At 56.6% G+C, this 22,583-nt stretch overlaps 2 protein-coding genes across 5 annotated transcripts; one reads left to right on the top strand and one right to left on the bottom strand.

Annotated features, from left to right (window-relative positions):
* Positions 1-513: 513 nt before the first annotated feature.
* Positions 514-9,732, top strand: CTSZ (cathepsin Z). Its single transcript, XM_032387674.1, has 6 exons — positions 514-669; positions 975-1,138; positions 5,596-5,775; positions 7,708-7,858; positions 8,105-8,267; positions 9,088-9,732. The coding sequence occupies exons 1-6, from the start codon at positions 536-538 to the stop codon at positions 9,196-9,198; spliced, it is 903 nt and encodes a 300-aa protein (XP_032243565.1). The 5' UTR covers positions 514-535; the 3' UTR covers positions 9,199-9,732.
* A 47-nt stretch (positions 9,733-9,779) lies between these two features.
* NELFCD (negative elongation factor complex member C/D) lies at positions 9,780-21,935 on the bottom strand. 4 transcript variants are annotated; one of them, XM_032387670.1, is made up of 15 exons: positions 21,836-21,935; positions 18,013-18,128; positions 17,689-17,798; positions 16,743-16,852; positions 15,640-15,747; positions 14,497-14,649; positions 14,147-14,277; positions 13,318-13,483; positions 12,881-13,015; positions 12,316-12,455; positions 11,440-11,554; positions 10,973-11,068; positions 10,751-10,891; positions 10,285-10,414; positions 9,780-10,187 (listed from the first exon to the last, which is right to left on the bottom strand). In XM_032387670.1, the coding sequence occupies exons 1-15, from the start codon at positions 21,920-21,922 to the stop codon at positions 10,153-10,155; spliced, it is 1,773 nt and encodes a 590-aa protein (XP_032243561.1). In that variant the 5' UTR covers positions 21,923-21,935; the 3' UTR covers positions 9,780-10,152. The 4 variants fall into 4 exon arrangements, with proteins under 4 accessions (XP_032243561.1, XP_032243562.1, XP_032243563.1 ...); XM_032387671.1 differs by having other exon boundaries at positions 18,013-18,125; positions 21,836-21,932; XM_032387672.1 differs by lacking the exon at positions 21,836-21,935 and adding an exon at positions 21,028-21,264.
* Positions 21,936-22,583: the final 648 nt, after the last annotated feature.

A 22,583-nucleotide genomic window follows, 5' to 3' on the forward strand; every position in this document is an offset into this window, starting at 1 on the left:
ACCCCGCGGCCGGGAGGCCCCTGGACCCCGACGCCTGGACCTCGTCTGCCAGCGGGAAGGAGGCCACGGAGTGGTCTGCTCGGGTGGCCGCCGAGCACGAGGCACTGTAAAGTCATAAAACCAGGGCCTGGGGGACCCACTTCTGCTTTTGGTTCCCCTTTTGCCCATGACGTCCTTGGTTAGCAGGAAAGCTCTTCAAGCATCTTTGGAAGTTGGAGCGTAGAAATAACGATTTATGAGCCACGGGAAACTCTCCTTGAGGGGCATTTTCTAGACGGATCCCTCCTCCCAGCTCTGCGGAGGGCGAGCACCTCCCCAGGAAGGGCCCGGGCCTTGGGGAAATGGGGCCCCGAGAGGCCGGGCGCGCGGGGGCGGCGGGGCGCCGGCAGGTGCACGGCGGGCGGGGTCGGGGTCAGGGCCAGCGGCGCGCCCCGCCCCGGGGGTGGGTCACCGGGCGCGGCCGCCTTAAGGCCCCGGGCGGGGCGGGGCGGGGCGGGGCGGGCGCAGCGCGAGGCCGGCGGGCGGGCGGGGAGCCATGGCGCCGTCCGGGCCGCTGCTGCTGCTGCTGCTGGTCCCGCTGGCCGGCGCGCGGGCCGGACCCTTCTTCCGCCCGGGCCAGGGCTGCCGCCTGCCCCTGCGGGGGGACCAGCTGTCGGGGCTGGGGCGCAGGTGGGCCGCGGGCGGGCTGGCCCCTCCCGGGGCTCCAGGAACCTGGCGCCCTGCCTCCCTTGACCTTTGAGGGTCAAATCCAGCCCCTGTGTTTTGGGGGGCACTCTTTCTCTTTCCATTTGCTTGGCCCAGCCTGGCCTGGGGGGTCTTTGGGGCGTTGCTGCGGGAGCCGTGTGGCTCCTGCATTTGGGGGTGCCCTGCCTCCTTCACATGCTGGGTGGGTGGGGTCTCCCACCGAGCTGGGCTCACCTTCTCTGTTGGGGGAAAGGAGTGGGCCTGACTGTGTGGTGCTGATCTCTTCCCAGGACCTACCCCAGGCCTCACGAGTACCTGTCCCCGGCGGACCTGCCCAGGACCTGGGACTGGCGCAACGTGAACGGGGTCAACTACGCCAGCGCCACCAGGAACCAGCACATCCCCCAGTACTGTGGCTCCTGCTGGGCCCACAGCAGCACCAGTGCCATGGCGGGTAGGCGGGGTGACTGTGGGCCACCGCGGCACCGGGCCACAGCGGCCGTTATTCTGGGCCAGGAGACTCAGCGCCGGGACTCGGCGTGGGCTGGTCGGTGTCGGAGCCGCTCAGGCCTCGGGGCGCAGCCCTGTGCCCTCTGCCGCGCCTCACCGGCCAGGGAGGGCCAGAGTGATTGGTACAAGCTGGACTGTGTTCCCATCGCACAGGGTGGGCCTGCCTGGGGCCTGAAGCCCAGGGATAATGTGGCTCGAGGGTGCCTTTTCTGTCCCCCAGGCATTTGGGATCAAATCAGAAATGCAGACTCACTCAACCCCCTGCCAGTGATGGGCACAAGGAAGTGAAACTGCTTTTCAGCAGCAGTTAATATTTGAGCTGCAGGCCCATCCTGGGCTTGGAATATTGAGCAAGGCTGGCAGGTTTTCTCGTCTGGCCCTGAGCCATCTGGCCACAGTGAGGGGAGGCCTTGGGAGAGGACGGAGGAGAGGTGTCACCCAGCCTTGGGCCTCCGTTCAGCCCCACGCCAGCCTGCTAGCGTGTGGGAGGGGCTCTGCCATCTCCAGTGGCCGCCCGGGGGTCCGGGAGCCTGCAGTCGCACCAGATGTCCATTGCAGAAGGGACTGTCCGCCTGGGAATCTGGCCCCAGGAGGGCAGGGGACCGTGGCCTCCTCCCTGGTGGCTAGCTCACTGGGCAGGCCTGGTGTCTCTGTGGCCTCATGTTAAATGGGTTAAGAACAGGGTGGCTCCGTGGAAGCCTCCGAGCTGTCTTGTGACTGTTCCCATTTTGCGGACGGGGGAGCTGAGGTCCCTGGCCAGGAGGTCAGGAGACTCGGCCGTGGTGTGAGTGGCAGCTGGGAGGACAACCCAGGAGGCTGGCCTTTGGGCCAGGACCTCTGCTGGGCTGTCTGTAGGTTGAGGAGTGGAGGGTGGGGCCTGGACTCCAGGAGTGGTCAGCCGGAGGTGGAGCATACTTCTGACCCTTCAGGAAGGAGGAGGAAGGGGGCAGGTAGGCTGAGGCCCCATTTTAAGGTGTGAGAGCCCTTGGGGGAGGCTGGGGAGGCCCCCTGCCTGAGATGGAGGTGGACAGGGCCCCTGGAGCATGTGGAGCCAGAGGCTTAAGCACCAGAGCCACCGGGAGACCTCGGGCCAGGCCAGCTGACGGGGTGTGGGCGGGCCTGGAGGCAGAGGGTCCGGGCTCAGGCTGGGCAGGCATGGCGCTCACAGTGGGGAACTGAAAGAGGGCCTTTGTGGCATCCCTAAGGGTGGGGGATGGAGGGAAGGGCCGAGAAGGTCAGTGGGGCGGGCCCTTGACATAGTTCCCTTTTCGGGTGGTCAGCCCTGCCACGTTTCTGGAACGGACTCTCTCCTGGGCAGACAACTGCTTCTCTCCTCTCCTCGAACCTCCAACTTTCTCCCCCAGCAGCAGGGCTCTGCTTCCTCTTTCACTGAGGAAACAGAAGCCCCCAAGAGGGGACTTCCACGGCCACAGGCCCAGCTGCCACCTAACACAGCTACTCCTGGTCCGCCTTTCCTCCTGTCCCTGGGCGGCCAGCGTCCGAGCCCCTGACCCCGCGCCCTGTGCTGGGCCCTGGCCGTCACCGTGAACAAGTGACAGGGGGCTTCGAGCCCGTGCCCCCTCCAGCCACTGCCCCGCTTCTGGGCTCCCAGGAGAGGTGTCTGCAGCCCCTTCGTCCCTCCTCCAGCCCACTTCAGCCTTGCGTCACCTCCCACTCTGCGGGCACCATCTTGCCACGCGGGCAGGTGCAGGGGTCCCCCGCCAGGCCTCGGCCTCTGTGCTTGTGCTCCATCATCTGTCCGTGGGACACTTTCCCTGCCTTTCACCCCACACCGCGGGCTCCTCCTGCCTCCAGGCCGTCCCTCCCTGTGCTCTGCTGGCTCCTCATCCTCCCCGCGTAGCTTCCCAGCGTCGGGGTCCCCTGGACTTCGCCTCCACGGGCACTCCACCTTGACACCAGCTGCCGCTCTCCCTCTGCTCGGACATCTGACACCTCAAACCTCAGCCTTTCCACCCTCACTGGGCTCACCGAGTCAGGACCTCAGCCTTCCCGTTACTCACACAGAAGCCTCGGGTTGCCCCCCATGCAATCCTAGGCCAGATCTTGCAGATCTTGTCCGTTTTACCTTCAAAGTATGTTCTGAACCCCTCTGCTTTTTGCAGCCCCCATCCCTGCACCCCCAGTCTGAACCCCTGGCTCGCACTGCCTGGCCTCTGGGCTTGCTCTCTTGCCCCGCCACCGTCCCATCTCTGCTAGAGCGCGCCTGCTGATCGCCCCAGGTCGGATTGTGCTTCTGTTCTGCTCTAAACCCTCTGAGATTTGGGGCAGATAAAACACAAAAATCCTTACTTGACCTACAAGAGCCCCTGTAAGCTGGCCCCCATCCTGTGTTGGGACCCTGTGCGTCGAGGCTGTTTTGTTGGGTGCCAGATGCCCGGCGTGGAGAACAGCGTGGTGCACAGTGGATGAGCACGGCAGGCCAGGACAGGTGGGGAGGGGTCTTCCCTTGTGTTTGGGCCATGTAAGAAGCATATTAGATTCTCGGTGGCTAGGTCAGGTAGGGATTGGATACGTGATTCAGGTGTGGACAGGGAGGCCAGCACTGGGCGGTAGGGACTGGGCTCCCTGGAGGCATGGGGCACCCGAGTGCAGATGCGCCCCTCTGCCGGGGGGCGGGGGGCACAGAGGAGCCCAGGTTGGCGAAGCAGGGGTCAGCATCGGCAGCTTCACTGGACGGGAGGGGACGCCAGCGAGGTGGGCCTGGGCCGCAGGAGCATGGGGCTGGGAACGGAGACCTGGATGGCTGTCAGGAGCCTTACCACGCAGCGGACAGCTGCCGCGTCGGTGGGGGTGCGTGCGCGGCCGCGGGGGCTCTTTGCTGATGTTTCAAGAGAGGCAGGTCTGCGCGTGTGTGCAGGTGCTAATGTGGGAGAGACCGGGGTCCACGTGGGCCTTGGGTAGGGGGCAGGGTCATGCCACCTGCTGTCATAGGAGGTGGGTTGGGGACGCAGAAAGCCTGGACGCTGGGTGGCGGAGAGGTGAGGGCCCTGCATTTGAGTTTTCCAGTGAAGTTTGGGAGTGAGGGGCGGGGCGGGGTGAGAGGGGTCACTGTGGCCCCCGTGAGAGAGCCAGGCGGCAGGGGCCTCTGGTCAGCACATCAGCAAGCATCTCCCAGAAAGGGGGAGATCCGGGCCAATGGAGGCAAAGCGTTTAGGAAATGGCAGTGCGGCAAAGGGGCCGGCTCCCCGCCTGCAGGCCTTGCCCGGTGTGGGGTGAGGGTGGAGAACCTCCCTCGGGGAAGTGGCCGGGGAAGTGACCTCCCGGGGGCGGGGGTTCAGCAACCAGGGCCAGGCTAGTTAGCGAAAGAAAACTCGTGCGCCCAGTCGTGCAGCTGACGCGTACTGAGCACCTACTGTGCGTCAGTCATGTTGAGACACAGGAGCTGCAGCTGGGGCCAGACGCCGCGGACACAGACCCCGAGAACTCCTTGGACTAGTTACCAGGTGACACAGGGTCAGCACAGCTGGGGAGGGGCTGAGAGCTGCAGGGGCGGGTGGAGGCCCACGACCTGCCGCCAGCAAAGGAAGGGCTCTCTGGGCCAAGGAGTGGCCAGGGGACATGGAGGAAGGGGCAGCAGGCGGCAGGGGCCTTGCTGGTGATTGTTGGTGAGTTCCAGAAGGCCGGGGCTGGGCGTGAGGGGAGGGCTGGTCAGAGGAGCCAGAGCGGGGCTGCAGGAGCACCATGGCCTGGGTGGTGACACCAGGGATGTGGGTGAGCCGGGGGGGGGGAAGGGGGGGCTGGTGTGGGGGGGGTTCATATCTGTGCCTGGAAGGGCCCGGGAGACCCCTGGAGAGCTGAGACTCCCGAGGCTGGGTCGGAGCCCCCGATGGGCGGGTGAGCTGGTGGGTGCATGCTGGCCAGGTGGGTGCTGACCTGGTGGGTGCTCGCCAGGTGGTGGGTGCTGACCAGGTGGTGGGTGCTGACCAGGTGCGGGTGCTGGCCAGGTGCGGGTGCTGACCTGGTGGGTGCTGGCCTGGTGCGGGTGCTGGCCAGGTGGGTGCTGACCAGGTGCGGGTGCTGACCAGGTGCGGGTGCTGACCTGGTGGTGGGTGCTGACCAGGTGCGGGTGCTGGCCAGGTGGGTGCTGACCAGGTGCGGGTGCTGGCCAGGTGCGGGTGCTGACCAGGTGGGTGCTGACCAGGTGCGGGTGCTGACCAGGTGCGGGTGCTGGCCAGGTGCGGGTGCTGACCAGGTAGGTGCTGACCAGGTGCGGGTGCTGACCAGGTGCGGGTGCTGACCAGGTGGTGGGTGCTGACCAGGTGCGGGTGCTGACCAGGTGCGGGTGCTGGCCAGGTGCGGGTGCTGGCCAGGTGGGTGCTGACCAGGTGCGGGTGCTGGTCTGGTGCGGGTGCTGACCAGGTGCGCGTGCTGGCCTTGCAGACAGGATCAACATCAAGAGGAAGGGGGCGTGGCCCTCCACCCTGCTGTCCGTGCAGCACGTCCTCGACTGCGCCAACGCGGGCTCCTGCAAGGGGGGCAACGACCTGCTGGTGTGGCGGTACGCCCACGAGCACGGCATCCCGGACGAGACCTGCAACAACTACCAGGCTAAGGACCAGGGTAGGCCCCTGCCCGCCCCCACCGCCCTCCTCCCAGGGAAAGTGTGGCCGGGGCATGGGGGGGAGGGCCGGGTAGAGGTGGGAGCCACCCGCCACCATGAAACCGGTGGGGCTCGGGGAGCAGGCAGCTGGAGCCTGCAGTCCTTGTTGAGAAGTCCAGCCAAAAAGACTTCGGGAGGGTGTCTCCAGCCTGGGGCCCCCTGTGGCCAGGGCCGGCCGTGGTGTTTGGGTTGTGACATGTTGGCATTTTGGGGGTTTCCCAAAATGAGCCCTTGTCAAGGCCAGAGTACATTTTTCAGGAGTGGATGAGGAGGGCAGGCCAGCAGCTAGGTAGACCGAAGCACGCGGGCCCAGCTGGAACACAGCATCGGCCTGCTGCCCTGGCCGGGGCTGTGCATGTGCAGGTGGACTTGGAGCCGAGGGTCCTACATGGACCAGCAGAGCCAGCTGGCCTGGAGTCTTGGGAGTTGGCACAGTCCTTCTGGGCTGCTCCCCTAGGAAACCAAAGGAAAGAAAGTCCAAACCCCAAACCCATAATTGGCAGTTTTAAGTCACCTATCCCTGTTTTAGTTCCCTCTTGGCCAGAGCAGAGAGCCAGGGTGAACCCAGTGGGCCATCCAAGACAGCAGGGTTGGAGGAATGGGGAGCTCGGGGCGCTTTTCCGCCCCCACTCTCTCCCTCTATAAAAGGGTGAGCTCTAGCAGCCCCCTGTGCCCTCTCAGTGCCCGAGCAGACTCTGGGCGCCATCCCACACCCACGGGGTGCCCCCGCCTTGCGTCTGGAGCCATATTGCCCAGCCAGAAAGAATTCTCCCAGACTGGTTGGGTGAGTCTTGTTGAAGTGGTAAACACAACAGGGGTCAGAGAACCAAGGAGAGGCCAGATGAAGGGGAGAAGGCTCTGCAGAATTGGGGATCAGGTGGTCCCCAGGGCCGTGCCTTGCCCTGAACTGGTCTCGTCCGGCCTAGGCTGGGCCCCTGTAACCCACCCGTGTGACAGGGCCAGGTACAACTGAGCAAGCCGACTGTTGGCAGTACATAGTCTTGCCTCTGTATTAGCAAATGTGGCCACAGATCCATCCCTTTCCAGTTGTATTGGGCATGGGGCATTTGGTGTCCCAGGGACAAATGAAACCAACAACTAGGTCCTCAAGGAGCCTGATGTCCTGGGGGAGGAATCCAGACAGATGGGAAATTATAACACGTAGGTAACACGAAAGCAGTAAAAAGGCAGGATGGTGGATGTCAAGGGCCTGGGAAGGGGAGGGACAGTGTGGTCTTACAGAACTAAGAGCCTCCCTATTTTTTTTTTTTAGCCTAATTCTTGATACCTCCCTAAACCAAAAAAATAAGAAAATGCTTATTTTTTTCCCAAATGTATTGGCCTGGTCACTAGCCAGCAATACAGTTATCTTTTTTTTTTTAAATATTTTATTTATTTATTTGAGAGAGAGAAAGCGAGAGAGGGGGAACACAAGCAGGGGGAGTGGGAGAGGGAGAAGCAGGCTTCCCGCCGAGCAGGGAGCCCGATGCGGGGCTCGATCCCAGGACCCCGGGATCATGACCTGAGCCGAAGGCAGACGCCCAACGACTGAGCCACCCAGGCGCCCCTACAGTTACCTTCTTGAAAGCTAATAATTTAATTACACTTTTCAGCTATGGAGGCTTGTGGAAAGACCCTGTTCTTGGCCTTTCGAGGAAAAGAAAGGAGGCTAACCCCTGAGTGCCTACTGCGCGCTCATGACCGGGGCTGTCCTTCCTGCCCACGCGGGGGGACGGCTCTTGCTAAGTCCCCTGCAGCGGGACGCAGAGCCTAATTCCACAGCCCCCGACGGCAGGACGACTTCCGTTAGCAGCTGAACTGGCGAGGCGGACAGCGGGGGGATGCGCTCCGCGGCGAGCGGCCTCACGCGGACTTTGCCCGCTGTCCCCCAGAGTGCGACAAGTTCAACGAGTGCGGGACGTGCACGGAATTCAAGGAGTGCCACGCCATCCAGAACTACACCCTCTGGAAGGTGGGCGACTACGGCTCCCTCTCCGGCAGGGAGAAGATGATGGCGGAAATCTACGCCAACGGCCCCATCAGGTGAGGACGCGAGGCGGGGGCCGCTGCCCGCCGGGTCCCCGAGGCCCCAGTCCTGGGACGGCGGTGAGGCCGAGGCGCGCGCACGCACGCGCACACACGCACGCGCACGCACGCACGCGCACGGCGGGAGGACAGCGTCCGCGGAGGCGGAAGGCCCCGTGCGTGCTGGGAGGCGGCCGCTCGGGGCCGCGGGCAGCGGGGCGGGTGCCCGCACGAGGCGCTCACGCGGGGACGCCTTGCGCTCAGCTGCGGAATCATGGCGACGGAGAAGATGGTGAACTACACGGGCGGCGTCTACGCCGAGTACCATGGCCAGGCCTACATAAACCACGTCGTCTCGGTGGCCGGCTGGGGCGTCCGCGGTGGCACGGAGTACTGGATCGTCCGGAATTCGTGGGGGGAGCCGTGGGTAAGACGTCCGCACACCCCCGACCCCCGCTTCTGGCGGCTCCCCAGCCGAGAGCCGCGGCCCCGCGCCGAGGGGCGTCCCGCGCCAGCGACGTCCGGGGTCGGGCCCTCCGGCGGGGAGGGCGGGCTGCCGCTGTCCTGCGGGTCGTGGCGTGTGTGGCGCATCCCTGGCCCCTACCCGTCCCCCCGGGGGCCACCGACTGTCTCCAGTCCCTGCCCAGGGTCTCCTGGAGCCCCCGCCCTGGTCGCGAAGCACTGTTGTGCAACGTTGGTTCAGCTCGATTGTTGTTCACAACCGTCTCGTCCTTCCTGCGGTCACAGCCCTGGCTCTCCCAAGTCACAGTGGGAGTGTTTTCAGAAATACTTTTGAGTTGGGTCAGAAATCCAGGGGAGATACATTAACTGCCACAATTTTCATTTCTAAGACCCAGTATTAACCATTAACAGCCGAAGACACAGAAATTCATTACTCTGAAGTGGGGGAGAGTGATTAATGTTGAAGTGATGAAATGTCAATACTTTTGATGAAAGGACTAGAAACCGGGGATATTAATAGGCAGTTAAGCCATCTGGCCCCAAGAGTCAACATTCTAGTTACATTCATTTGCTTTTGGCTTACAGGGCCAGGCACCCCGCTTGTTAAATATTAGCCAAGGAAAAATATTTCACAGACGGTACTTGGGAGTCGGGGTCCGGCGCAAGGGCAGGAGCACCCAAGCCCGAGGCTGTGGTGAGGGGGGCGGAGGGTCAGCGTGCACGTGGAGAGCAGGAGCCACGGGAGACGGGCGTGGGGAACTAACGTGTGACCCCTCTCCCCACAGGGTGAGCACGGCTGGATGAGGATAGTGACCAGCACCTATAAAGATGGGAAGGGTGCCAGTTACAACCTCGCCGTGGAGGAGTACTGTACGTTTGGGGACCCCATCGTTTAAGGTGCATGTCTCCAGAAGAGCATTGTTACCGTGAACCACAATCAGGGGGTCCGATGGCTACGGGCACTGGGTTGGTTCCACCACGGTCTGAAGGGACTAGGGGCTGGCATTCGACACGATCTGACGGCTGGTCATGGCACTGAGCGCCTAGCAGGGGCACCTGTTGACCTGCAGACTGCTTTGGCGCTGGCCGCAAGCGCACTCCGGGGGGAAGAGTGAAATGGGAAGGCTGGGACCCCCGTGCCGGCAGCGCCCCTACCACCATGACGGCGGCAGGCAGTCTGCCTGGCCAAGGTGTGATCCGCAAGGCCGTAATGACGTGACCTCCAGTCTCTTCGATCCATGATTTGGTGTTTTCTATTTGTCAGCTGTGGTCTATACTGTGGTAAAGGGCAGACTTATCACCAGTTCTTATGTCACCCTGGAAGCAGTGGTGGGGGTGGAGGGAGAAGAGAGCCATTGGAGATTGCCCAGGTGATGAATAAAATACGTGACTCCCCGCAGGAGTAGGGCCTGAGCGTGCCTTATTTACACACGAGAATGATGATAACACCAGGGTCTCCACCTGCCAATCCAGCAGAAAGGCTTTTTAATTTATTCTTGGAAAATTAAAACAATGACAATAAAAGATCAACTAACCAGGTTCTTGTAAGAAAAGTCACCTTGGAAGGTGGTTCATCTACATGTCTCGGGTTCTGAGCTCCCCGCCACCACGGGAGGGACCCAGCTCCTGTGCTGGGGGAAAGGAATGTGGTCAGCAGGGTGCAAGGGCAGCCCGGACTCTGAGCAAAGGGGCCATCTGCACTGGCGGCCATACAAACAGTCTCCCACCTCCCCGCACCAGAGCCCAGTCCCAGGATGCTGACTGGGCCTCTTCAGCAAGAGCTTCTGGAAGGGCTTTCCCCCTGCTGGGCTCCCGGAACATTCTGGGTCAGCTCTGGAGGATGCTCTACATTAGTTCACCAGGATGAAGTTGGACTTGCAGTGAGCTTTCACAAACAGAAGGAAAACAGGCACTGGGTTAGAAACAGGAGGTGAACAATCACCTTTAAAGTTGCAGCAAAGGGACACACATGTCAACCCTACCTATAAACTCCGTCACGGGGTCATGTTCACCTTCTGTTTTAATGGTGCCAGCGATGCTGTCGTTTTCCAAGATGGGGAGGAAAAGCTGCACAAAGTCAGAGGTGTACGGAGGAGCAATGACATCCAGTACCTAGGAGGAGAGAACACCGGGTCACTCCCCGCACAGCCTCTGGGCAGCGTCCCCACCAACACCTGATGAAATGGCGATCGGTTTGGAGAAAACCACCCCCCTCCCCACCCTTTCCACTTCCCGGTGACAACAGTCTCCAAAACTGAGACACCCAAGTGGTTATGTAGGCAAAACGGAATATGGCTCCTGCAGGTGGGAGGGGCTTGGTAAACTGGTATCTAATCATTGCCATCACCCCGATTATCTCGGAGTTAGGTACAAGATGAACTACATTTAAGCCAAAAGGCACTGCCAGTGTTAACAGTACGAAACAGGAAACAAACGTGTATTGCTGACCTCAGTTACAAAATAGCGAATGAGTGAAATGTCAGTGTCCAGCTTCTCCAGACACTTTCGGATGTAACTGACAACAGGAAGTACATAACCTCGACTCAGCAGGTGAACCATCCTGTCCAACAGGGTCTTCTTCAACTCAAGCTACGAGAGCGGGGGCAGACAGATCTGTCAGAACGGGTCCTCGCCCCGAGCCTCCACGACGCCCGGGGGCCACCCGCTCACCTGCTCCATCACGTCCAGCTGGGAGTGCTCGGTCTCAAAAAGCTTAACAAGCAGCTGCAGGACCTGGGGGTGCAGGAGCTGGTGGCAGGTGCTGATCTACAAACACGCCAAAGGGAGCCCCGCTGAGCACCGCAGCAGGTCTCTGGGCTCACCATCAGTGCCGAGAACCGTCAGCATGGTCCCAGCCGGCTCCCGGCAGGCGCCCGTGACGGCAGGCCTCAGCACCCAGCCCGCGGCCCGTCAGCTTCCGTGCCATTCCTCATCCTTTCAAAACACTTGCTGAAAACTGCAAATCTATGGAGCCAATGAAACTAGTTCCTTAAAAGGAAAATCTTCGTTGAGGATAGAAACTATCCAGCCCTGCACAGAGCAGCTCCCGCATTCAGTGAACAGACATCCCGGCAGGCCGGGCCCGAGCAGGATAAGGTACAGACAGAGTGCCATCCCTGGCCCTGCGGCCCTCCTACCTCATCCAGCAAGGCCAGGTGCACTGGGGTGTGGTCGGTCTGCAGCTGGAAGTACCTGGGCTCAGACACGGTCCAGTCCACCCACTTCAGCACACCCATTGCTACCACTGGAAACCTACGGGTGTAAGTAAGACACAGTGCTTCCTTTACGTGAAGTTTAAAACAAACCACCACCACCACCAAAACTAAACGGTTGGGAAGGTTTAAAAACCCACCGCCACTCCCGTCTATCCCAGCAAGTCACTCCCTATGTGCTCTGCCAGGGAGATGCTTGTCCGTGAGTCAGTCTGAGGTCAGCATCCTCTCACCCTGCCGTACTAGACCCCGACCTCCCTTATCGGCTTACTTTAAACCACACTATTGGTTCGGAAGGACAAGATCATTAATGCAGAACACTCAGGGAGCTCGGACTGGGTTGAAGTTCTATTTAGCAAATCCTTTCCTTGTCCTGAGCACAAATTACCAGGGGAAAGACTCGACTGCCCAAGGGATCGCCCTATTTGTAAGCTCTTCTAACTGACTGTGTGTTCATACCATTGCTATGGTCACACGTCCTTTCCAACTAAGCAGTACCTTGTCGGCCTAACACGTACTGCAAATAGACCCCTTTCTTTCAAGCAGCTTTCGTAATTCTGGTGGGTCTTCCTTTTTCTGAGGCTAATTTATGAACAGACTTCTGGCAGGTAAGCAGCTGAGCATTACTTGTGCTGCTAAAACAGTTCAAAGTTCTCTATCTACATTTTAAAAAGAAAACATAAAATCATTAAGTATCTCTGAAGCTTTTGTTACATATTTTTTTGAGCTTTTAATAAAATGAAAACTCAGACCACTCCCTCCAGAAGGATCCAGTTTAGAACAAGGTTTGATTTTGCTCACCTGATGCACTGATAAAGCGTGCTCAGCTCTGCCACCAGCTCGGAGGCCCCTTTGTTCTCGTTACAGCACAAATTGTGAACGGTCTCCACGGCTTTCGACGTTGACTTCAGCTCGTCCTTGTTGATGCCCACGCGTTTGTTCTGAGAACACACACACGGGTCTGTGAATCCCGACGGCGTGTGTGGCCTTGCAGGTGGGGTGATCTGCTACCGGCCGCCTCTCCCTGCAGACCCTCCCCATCCCTGGGGTCAGGAGTCAACTCAGCTGCCGCACTCCAGTCACCCGGCTTACAAAAACAAGCCAGGGAACCTGGGCCTGGGGCTGAGGGAGACCTGGTCGGTTTCTTTAGCTGCACTTTCAATTCCAGTTTGAAGAAGGATTACAGATGCAATGCACATTTCCTTGAAAGATTTAGCACTTCGACTATTTCATGCATGAACACTAGAAAAGATATTTCTGACACGAGTTGGGTTCATGACTTCCTGCAGCCAAAATTCCCAAATAATACCAAAGAGAGGAGGTTCCTTGTCTCCCGAAAAGACCAGGAATTCTCAACTGATAGTACCTTTTTCCAGGTCTCAACCACACTTGCTGCGTAGGCCAAGATATGGATATACTTGTGCTTGTGGTCCTGGTTGATTCTGGCCCCTGGCTTAAAGAGCGACTGCATGAACAGGTCCAGGAAGGCCGGCACCCGGATCTGAGGGGACACACGGTATCATTGGAAAGGAATGCACGGAAGAGATGCCAGGTAAGTCCACATACACTTAACGGCAGGAGTGAGGGCATGCCCACTCACATCCACCCTCCTGTGCTCAACCCGGCAGGTGTCCCAGTGTGTGCGAAGGCTGAGGATGTGATGGGGAAGGATGAGGAAAAGGGCAGAAAAGATCAACATGGATTTGTACTCAGTGACTTAAGAGAAACACGGGCTTTCCAAAATAACCCTTTTAATCGGCATGGAGGGTGTCCCACCTTATTATTAAAATGAAAGCAACTTACGAGTTCAACGGGAGGCGGGTCCATGCTTGTAAACATCTTGAACAGGACTGTGATGTCAGCTGGATTCAGGGCTCCTTTGGACAACATAGCCCCAAGGGCCTGACAGGCCCTGGGGTAGGAGGCAGCTGTACCCAGTGCTAGTGTGATCTGACTGGCATCATGACCTCTTAATGAAAAAAAGTATATATCCATTGTTAAGAAGGCGGCGCCCTGCCCTGCCCTCTCCTTCCTCCTCTGCCTCTTTCCTTCCTTTTTTCACACCTAACACTTGGGACTGCTTGGGTCCCTTTGTCTTTCATATTTCTGTCATTCACTGGGAACCTGACCGACCCATAAAAACAGCATTTAAAGCTAACTGGGGAAGAATGACTGGATGCAGCTTGCAGACTTTCCAAAAGGAGCCACACACTTTTAATGTATCACTAAGACTCCATTAGTGGAGAATAAACTCACAAGGGCTCATTTTGTTCTGTAAGATACGGACTACAACATAACAGACTACTGAATAACTATTTCAGGACTACTATTATTTGCTATTGATGAATCCTAATATATGAGATTACAGGTTCACAGATCCAGTGAATTGAACAATAATCAGTTACTTTACAAAATACTCATCAAAGCCAAACTTCAGAAAGCAAGCTCTCTACGTGTATTTAAAATTACCCTGACTTTTCCAGATGTACTAGGTAAAAGGAAGTTTATATATCTGTCAAAATAGGAGGACCCAGAGCCTCTGGTTGTAGAGAAAGGGTAAGGGAGGGTGTGGGGGGGAATTTCGTGGGGAGCACCTAGTTAGGACCAGGGCTAGCAAAAACACAGCCCTCACTTCTCCTGGGCGAAGCGCTGCACCTCCTGAGCAATCCTACGCACGGCGGAGCCTCCCTGCTCTTCCTGGGCCAGCACCGACATCATGGCCTGGGCAAACAGGTACGTGTGCTCCCCGTGGCACACCATTTTCTGTAAAATGGCAGGGGAGAGAGTTTGGGGTTTCACGGTTGCAGCGCTGACAAATGTCGACAAAAAAGCCAGACCCCCAACCTTTCTGCATGCAAGTTATTTATGCTGGAACGGGCCTTCTGACCTGGACACTGTCTATAGGAAGAAGCATTTCATGTTTGAATATGCATGACCCAAAGCAGCCTCCTTCTAATCTGAGATACACAAAAGAAAACTTACGGCAAACTCAGGGAGATTTTTTTCAAGGTTTTCCTCTCCTCCATCCAAAATTGTAGCTAGAGAGGTACGGAGTACTCTAGAGAACACTTCCAACTGCTGGCAGGCTGTGGATACGCTGGTTATCTCCCCTTGGTACCCTGCATCAGAAATAAGCTACAATACAAAAATAAGAAGCCAAACAAAGCGTCAACAGGCAGTGACCATACACTGCATAGGAAGCTGGCTTGTCGTCAGTGTTTGTGCTGAGGTGGGCCGAGCAAACACTGCTCTCAGGTCCCAGACCTTTATTCTGACCCCAGCCTTGGCACTGACTAGGCCTATGGCCCAGGCTAACCATCCCATCTTGGTTTCTTCGTGTGTCACATGAAGGAGACAAACCAGGCATTCTTTTTTTTTTTTCTTTTTTTAAGTAATCTCTGAGCCCAACGTGGGCCTTGAACTCACAACCCCGAGATCAAGAGTCGCATGCTCCGACTGAGCCAGCCAGGCGCCCCAAACCAGGCATTCTTAAAGATTCCGCTCAGCACACAACAGACTCTATAAATATGTTCCTGCCAAATTTTAAAACAGAGTTCATGTTGATCCAAAAACACAGATATGAGGGCGCCTGGCTGGCTCAGTCGGTGGAGCATGTGACTCTTGATCTTGGGGTTATAAGTTCGAGCCCCACACTGGGTGTGGACATTACTTAAAAACAAAATCTTTAAAAAACAAAACAAGGGGCGCCTGGGTGGCTCAGTTGGTTAAGCGACTGCCTTCGGCTCAGGTCATGATCCTGGAGTCCCGGGATCGAGTCCCACATCGGGCTCCCTGCTCAGCAGGGAGTCTGCTTCTCCCTCTGACCCTCCCCCCTCTCATGCTCTCTGTATCTCATTCTCTCTCTCAAATAAATAAATAAAATCTTTAAAAAAAAATAAAAAATAAAAAATAAAAAACAAAACAAAACAAAAAAACCAAAAACCCCACAGATACATCTTCTATGCTTTTCTTTCTCACTGTTCAGACTTACTAAAGTGAAGTGATGGAGACCTTTACCAAAAACCAAATACGACCTTGCAGAAGAAACAGACCTCCCAACCAACCCAAAATAACTCTCGTTCATCAGCACTTTCGCCTTTTCTGTGACTCTAGTATTCTGCCTACCTTAACGGTGAAGTTAAGCATCAAACAGTCTGGATGGGCTTCAGCCAGTTTGTAAAAAAGATCTCTCCACGTGGTATGTGCAATCATTTGTTCAAGCCAAGCTGGAGTCTGCCAACAAACAAACAGACGGCAAGATAAAAGGCCTAGCTTGAGCTTAAGTGAAGATGATACTCTATACTGGCTCTCCCAGCTGGAAGAGCCCCCGAGAGCATCTAGCTCCAGCCCTTGCAGTCCCAGCAGCGGAAGCAGACCCAGAGCTGGTGATGCCACACGGGAGGCTGAGTGGCAGCACCAGAGCCCTGAAGGCCCACTCACAGCTTCGGAAAGGCTCAACTGCACACAAGAGCGTACCGGAAGGCACTTCCGGGAGACACGCGAGAGTCTAGGGAGCCCACGGAGAGGGGCTATGGCAGACGCACCCCAGCTGTGTGCCCTGGGTGCCTGGCATGGTGGTTCTGTCCATCACCACGTGTGACTGACAGACCCAGGGGCTGACTCTGAGTCCACCTCCCATTTGTGCCAAGGCCAGGCTTCCCACTGGACACTCCCAACCACCAACTGAGCGTGGCAGGGCTCCTCAGGCAGGCCTGTTCCCAGGAGACCTGGGCCTCGCTGACACTGCGGAAACTTTCTGAAAACGGCACTGTCGCCTAGGGCTCTTTGTCCCCAACCTTCCTTCCCTCCCTCCGGCCTTCGGGGGCCACACCTGCAACATGGCCCCCGGCCCCTGCTCATCTTGTCTCACACACGTGTCCCCCATCATCTCCTACACACACAACCCCGTCCTGGCGTTTGCCTGCGGGGGCACCCGGGTGACGACAGCACTCCACTCAGAGCCTGTGCTCCAGAGTCAGCAGGACACGGGAGCTGGGAGTCCGCTCTTCCTCCTCCCCAGCTCACCACGTGTGCGCCTCTCCGCTCGCTAGAGCTCACCACACTGCACGGAGCATTCAGAGGGCAGCTCTGACTCCACGCAACTCCTCTCACACCCTGATTTTAGGACCCAGCTCTTTACTCACATCACACACCACACTCCACTGCATGCGTGGAACAAGCAAAAGATCCCAGGAACCCATATTAGAGAAAGAAGACAGACTCCTCACCTCTCCTTCTTCAGTAAAAATAGAATCTGCTTTGCGGGGGTCAAAATGTTTGATTAATAAACTCTTCAGGTGATTTTCCACTGTTTCCTGAACCTGCACTGGTTCAACACCTGTAAGAAAATGAAAACAATCAGATGGAAAATGGCAATCCCTCAATCTGTTGTACTCCTTTAGGAAAAGTAGACAGGTGAAAAGTCTACATGTGAATCAAAGACCACAGAACTGCTTCTGACCACTTGGAATTTGGGACCGCTCATAAAAATTACTATTTGTTAACCATATTCAATGGTAAGACTCAAAAAGGAACACAGGGCGGAACACGCAAGGATGTTGGCCTACATGGAAAGGACAGCGGCATCTTAGAAGCCTCGGTAAGGGCAAGGACAAACTGCCAACAGAGACAGGTAGGAGGATGGAAAGACATTCCCACCACGGTGGAAGAGAGCAGACGCCAGCCACGAGAGGCGCACTGTCTCCCAAGTGCTGTGGCGGCAACGAACCGCTGGCCTTCCAGGCAGCGCCCACCCCGATGTCATCCGCACCCAGCTCAGTGGACTTACAGGCTCTACTTTGATCACATTAGCTAAAAGCCATAATCATACCCAGTCCTACATTATCCATCAATTACTGCTTGCTGTAACAGGTCTCTTAAAAATGACACACTGAACATATACTGTATAATCCTATAAGTCTACACCATGGTAGGGCAAACAGCTCAATGAGAATCACATTTGCAGGCTATCTGTAAACCTCAATTATTGAATCAAAGATAAGAATCAAGCAGACGAAGATGGGTAAGAAGTTCAGTTCCGACTTACAGAAGTCTTAAAACCCAGGAAAACAAACAAGGCCTTTCCAATTTATCAGCATTAAGATGATCCAAAGGTCTGTAAAAAAGGTGGAGGGGGGAAGTGACCAGCCGGGATGGGGGCCACCCACAAAGCACCTGTCTGAATGAGCCACTCAGCCAGCAGGTTCACAGTCTGGGCCACAGCCGTGTAGTTCTCAGATAAGAGCTGGATAACGTTCTCCGGAGACCCTCCTGCCTGAAAATACCTAGAAAAAGTAAAGAAAAGCTACAGCACGGGCATGGGGATCAATGACAAGATAGCTAGGATATTAAGATGTTTAAAGGTGGGGGCGGAACTAGAAGCCTTCCATTCGAAAACCACATTATTCTCACTTCTGCACTTCATCCTCTGGATCTCTGACGAACTGTCTCTAAGTTACCCCCAGCCTCCTCCCAATACAAATGACCTTTCTCACACACCTCTTCAGAGTGTTGAAGATGGAGGGCTCCATTATATAATCTCGGGTAGAAAATTTATGTAGGCATTCTTGCTGGACCTCTGCGTCATCTTCTCCCTCTCCATAATCATCCTCCTGCTGGTGGTAAAAAGAGCCATGTGACTTTTTCATTAATACAAGTATCCCGTAATCTCACCTTAAATTTCTATCACCCAGTCCCTTTCAAAACTGTCCCTCCCACATACATGATTTAATTGACTTTCACGACAGTTTCATGAAGTGGGCGGGACAAGTAAAGGGCAGCTACGAAAACTGAATCGAGAACCACACAGCAAGCAGGTGCGTGCTGCGCCTCCCCGCCCTGGCCCACGTGGGCACAGTGGCCACACAGGTCACCTCAGATCTCGGGGTGGCCGTTTCCTCCTCTATTAAAGGTAATAATAGTGACTGCTCCCATCTGTCTGTTGTAAGGACTCCGTAATCTAATTTCTGGAAGAACCAAGCAGAGTACCTGACATTTAGTAAGAACTCAATAGATACTAGTTATTGTTTTCACAACTATTTCATATGTGCCCTTTAATGCTTTCCTCCAACAAAGACTGATGAAGCGATTCCTGAAGGCAAAAGCCATCAATATGCTGTTAGAAAGTGAAGGTCACAGACTTGCCTCGCGTCGGCAGGCCTGGCTGGAGACTAGTCCCTGTTCTGGTTGGAAACAACCTTGGGCAAGTCACTGAATCTAAGAACAAAGCAGGATGATGATGTGATGACATCAAGGTCCGTCCGGCGTGAACGCTGTCATCCCAACTAACAAGCAGATGCTTTTTAAACGCTTGCTCTGTACTGAGCACTGTACTTGTCACCAGGAAACCTAGGACATATAAGACAAGATACGGCTTTTTCCGCCAAAGGACTTCACAAACTAGGAGAGACCAGCCTCTAGGCGACTAACATAACGGGGTAAGACCTGGACCAGGAATCAGCAAACTATGGCTCAGGGCCAAATCCAGTCCTTCTGTTTTTGTAAATAAAGTTTTATTGGAACCTAGCCACACCCATTAAAAATTATTTTTTAAATTTTACATATTGTTTATGGCCGCTTTCCCCCTGCAATGGGAAAGTTAAGTAGTTGTGACAGGGACCTGCAGAGCCTAAAATATTTACTATCTGGCCCTTTACAGAAAAGTCTGCCCACCCCTGGTCTGGACTAACATTCTGCAAGCCGTGCTTTGGAAACAGATTCCTTCTATGGAGACTGGGGAGTTTTCTCTCAGACCTTACTTGTGTGGGGAGCCTTGAGCAAGCCTGTGAAGGAAGGCTGGCCTTTACCCTGAGACTCATCCTTGTGTGTCTGTGTTCTTGGGCTTCTGCCCTAGGCCCTATTCTCTTCTACATCTTCTCTTGGATAATGCCACCTCCCTGTTCATAAATCTAGACTTTAGCCTGGATCTCTCTCTCGAGCTCCAGACTCGAGTGTCAGCAGTCTATTCTCATTCCCATCCAGTGCCCACTAGTTCTCCAAACTCATGAGGTCCAAAACTGACCTCCAAACAGATTTTCCTACAACCTACATTTTAGTAAAGGATTCCATCATCTACCTGTTACCCCAAACCTAGAAAGCTAGGAGTCATCCTCAGTTTCTGCTCCCTCACTCCACCCCCACACCCCATCACAAAGACCCACCAGTTCTGTCTTCCACACATCTATCCAGTCTGGCCCTTCTTCCCAGCTTTACCATTCCTTATTTTGTGCTTGCAGTAGCAAAATGCTCCTAATGGCTCAGTCCCATTGCTTCCTTTCAGTCGTCTTCCACACGGACGCCGCAGCGGTCTTCATAAACCACACATGACATCGCTCTCTCTCTTGCTTAAAATTCCCAGTCTCCCTCAGAAAAGAGATCCAACCTCTAGCATGACTGTAACCTTTCACTTGTTCACCTGGCCAGTCTCATCTCTTGCCAGTCCCCATTGGCAAGCTGAAGCCAGACTAAACTTTTGCATTTCAGTAGCTCTTACCTTCTATCATCGGGACTTAATATCACTGTAGTCTCTTTACACATCTTCCTGTCTCTCAAATCCAGTAACATGGCATCATGTGAACAGAATTTGTGTCACAAAATTTGACCTATCACTGTCTTTCAAAATCCGGCTCACGTCACCCCTTCAGTCACCTTTCTTGACTTCCTCTTCCTCCTCCAAGCAGTGAGAATGAACATGAAGTGAACATATGGTCCACCCCTCTCATCACTGAGAGCCTATTAGGGTCAGTGGGCTGAATTTCGATCATGATTAAAGTTCTCCATGCATGAGACTCCCCAACCTCCTGCCATTCCTAGCTGCATAAGCTAGGGCACTAAACTGGACCAAAACGAGGGCACTGGTCTAGACGGCCCTTCGATATGCCTCAGTTGTAACACTCTGTGACTTAAAGGCTCAATGCGACAAGTAATATGACATTCTGAACAGGATGCTCAAAGCACGAAGCTACCACGAAGCTCATTTGTATCATGTTGGTGGTCCAGCATTTTGATAAAGTGGCAGTGGAGACAAAAGGACCTGGGTTGGATCCCCATTCTTTCATTCACTAGTTTTGCAACCTTAAGCAGGTCACTTGCTTTTTCTCGCCTCACTTTCCTCATTTACAAAATGAGCAGATCAACCCCCACCTCAAAAGCTCCTGAGCGGAAGGAGACGATGCGGGGAAGCCCCCAGCTAGCAGGCTCTCAGCTAGATCTGCCTCCATCTACCCCACTCTGAGCCTCCAAACACACAAACTGGTGCTATCATTCCGTGCCAAACTCCTGAACAAGTCACTTGTCAGCAGCCATCACAGGCCCTTCGGAACGTGTTCCCTGCAGAACCTCGTGCCCCTGCGCTCACCACACAGGACTCCTTTCAGCTCCAGGGACACAGCACCTGTCTCTGCATCTGTGCACCTCAGCCCCAGGGCCCTCCCTGGGCCACCGCCCCCGTCCGATGGCCGACGCCCCACTCCATCCACTCCTCCTTCAGGACGCTGAGTTCAGTATTTCCCACACCTGTGCTGGCCCCTGTCAACAGGCAAATGCCCGGGCCCTCCTCCAGGCCGGCTGTGCGGGTCCCAGGGCAGGGACCTGAGAAGCTGCATTCTGAACACGCACTGCGGCTGGGTCTTCAGGTCCGACCGAGCTTGGGCCGCGGCGGCGGAGCGCGAGCCCCCAGGGCTGATGTTCCAACCCGGCTCCGAGGAAGGTGGGCACGAGCCGTCCCCAGCCTCCGTACCCCCCCCCGGACGGAAGGAAGATCCTTCGGGTGTCACCTCACCGGAAGACTGACTGAATCGGCCCACAGCACTGAAAAGTATGGTTTACGAACAGTAGAACACAGGCAAGAAAGACCAGAGTTCCACTTCTCCCCTCATGACGCTGACTTGGAATTTTTCAAAGATTTGAGTTGTTCAAACTTGGGGCTCTGAGCCCAGTCCTTCGACTTTGTGCCCCACCCGCCTCTGGGGGAAGGAAGCAACGGCACCTGGCACTGAGGCTGGCCCCTCGGGTCACGGCCAGGTGGCCAGCACCTCCGCGGCCCAGACCCCGAGGAGGAGACGCCCCCCGGCCCGGCCCCCGCCCCAACTCGTCTGCAGCGGAGGGCCGCGGCGCTCTGGGCCGGCCCCGTCGGCCCGGGGGCGAAGGCGGGCGGCGGGCGCTCCGCGGGCGCGGGGGGCGCGCTCCGGGGCGGGGAGGGGGCGGGGCACGCTGTGCTTGAACCGTACGGCGACCGCGGGGCCGGGCGCGGCGGGGGCGGGGCCGGCCCGCCGGCGACGGAGACCAACAGTCCTCGTCGGGGACGCCCGGCGCCCCCCCTCACCTGGCCACCGTCCGCCTCGTCGCCCCACTCGGCCGCGCTCCCGAAGTAGTCCTCGTCCATGATGGCGCCCGGCGCGGCCCCCGCCATCCTCTCCCGTGAGCGCGCGTGAGCAAGGCGCATGCGCACGGCGGGGGGGGCGGGCGAGCGCACGCGCGGTCCCGCGGCCCCGCCCCCCGCGGCCGCGCGCCTGGGGCGGGGTAGGGGCGGGGCACAGAGAGCGGCTCCTTAGTCGTGGCTCGGGTCGCCCAGGGCCAGGCAGGAGCCGGCGGAGGCGTGGCCTGGACGAGGGGGCGGGGCTTAGAGGGCAGCCGCAGGCTCGTGGCTCTGGGCTCCCTGGGAGGACGGAGCGACCTGAAAGGAGCCGGGAACACCGCCTGGGTGGGTCCCAGGGGTTTTAGCTCCGGATAGAAGTTTAAAACCAGGCTCACTCTTGACCTCGGTTCGGGTCCCCGCTCCACTCCGTGACTTTCGGTCCTGAGAGCATCAGTTTTCTCATCTGACAACTGGGCACAAGAGCAGGGCTGACTTATGGAGCACAGTGTCTAGGGCCCACGAAAATGTTTTCATTTCTTTTAAAATCAGAATATCGGTAAGTAGTATAATGATGAATCCAGCCTGGATTATATTTGTATAATTGGTATAAAGAACTGAGGCAGTGTAATATATAATTTTAAATATTTCTTTATGGAAGAAGGGCGCACAAAGCCAAAAGTGCTCTCAAATGTCATAATGCAGCCCTGGAAGAGAG

Source organism: Phoca vitulina, unplaced genomic scaffold (assembly GCF_004348235.1).
Source record: "Phoca vitulina isolate PV1807 unplaced genomic scaffold, GSC_HSeal_1.0 scaffold50, whole genome shotgun sequence".
Taxonomy (NCBI): Eukaryota; Metazoa; Chordata; class Mammalia; order Carnivora; family Phocidae; genus Phoca; species Phoca vitulina.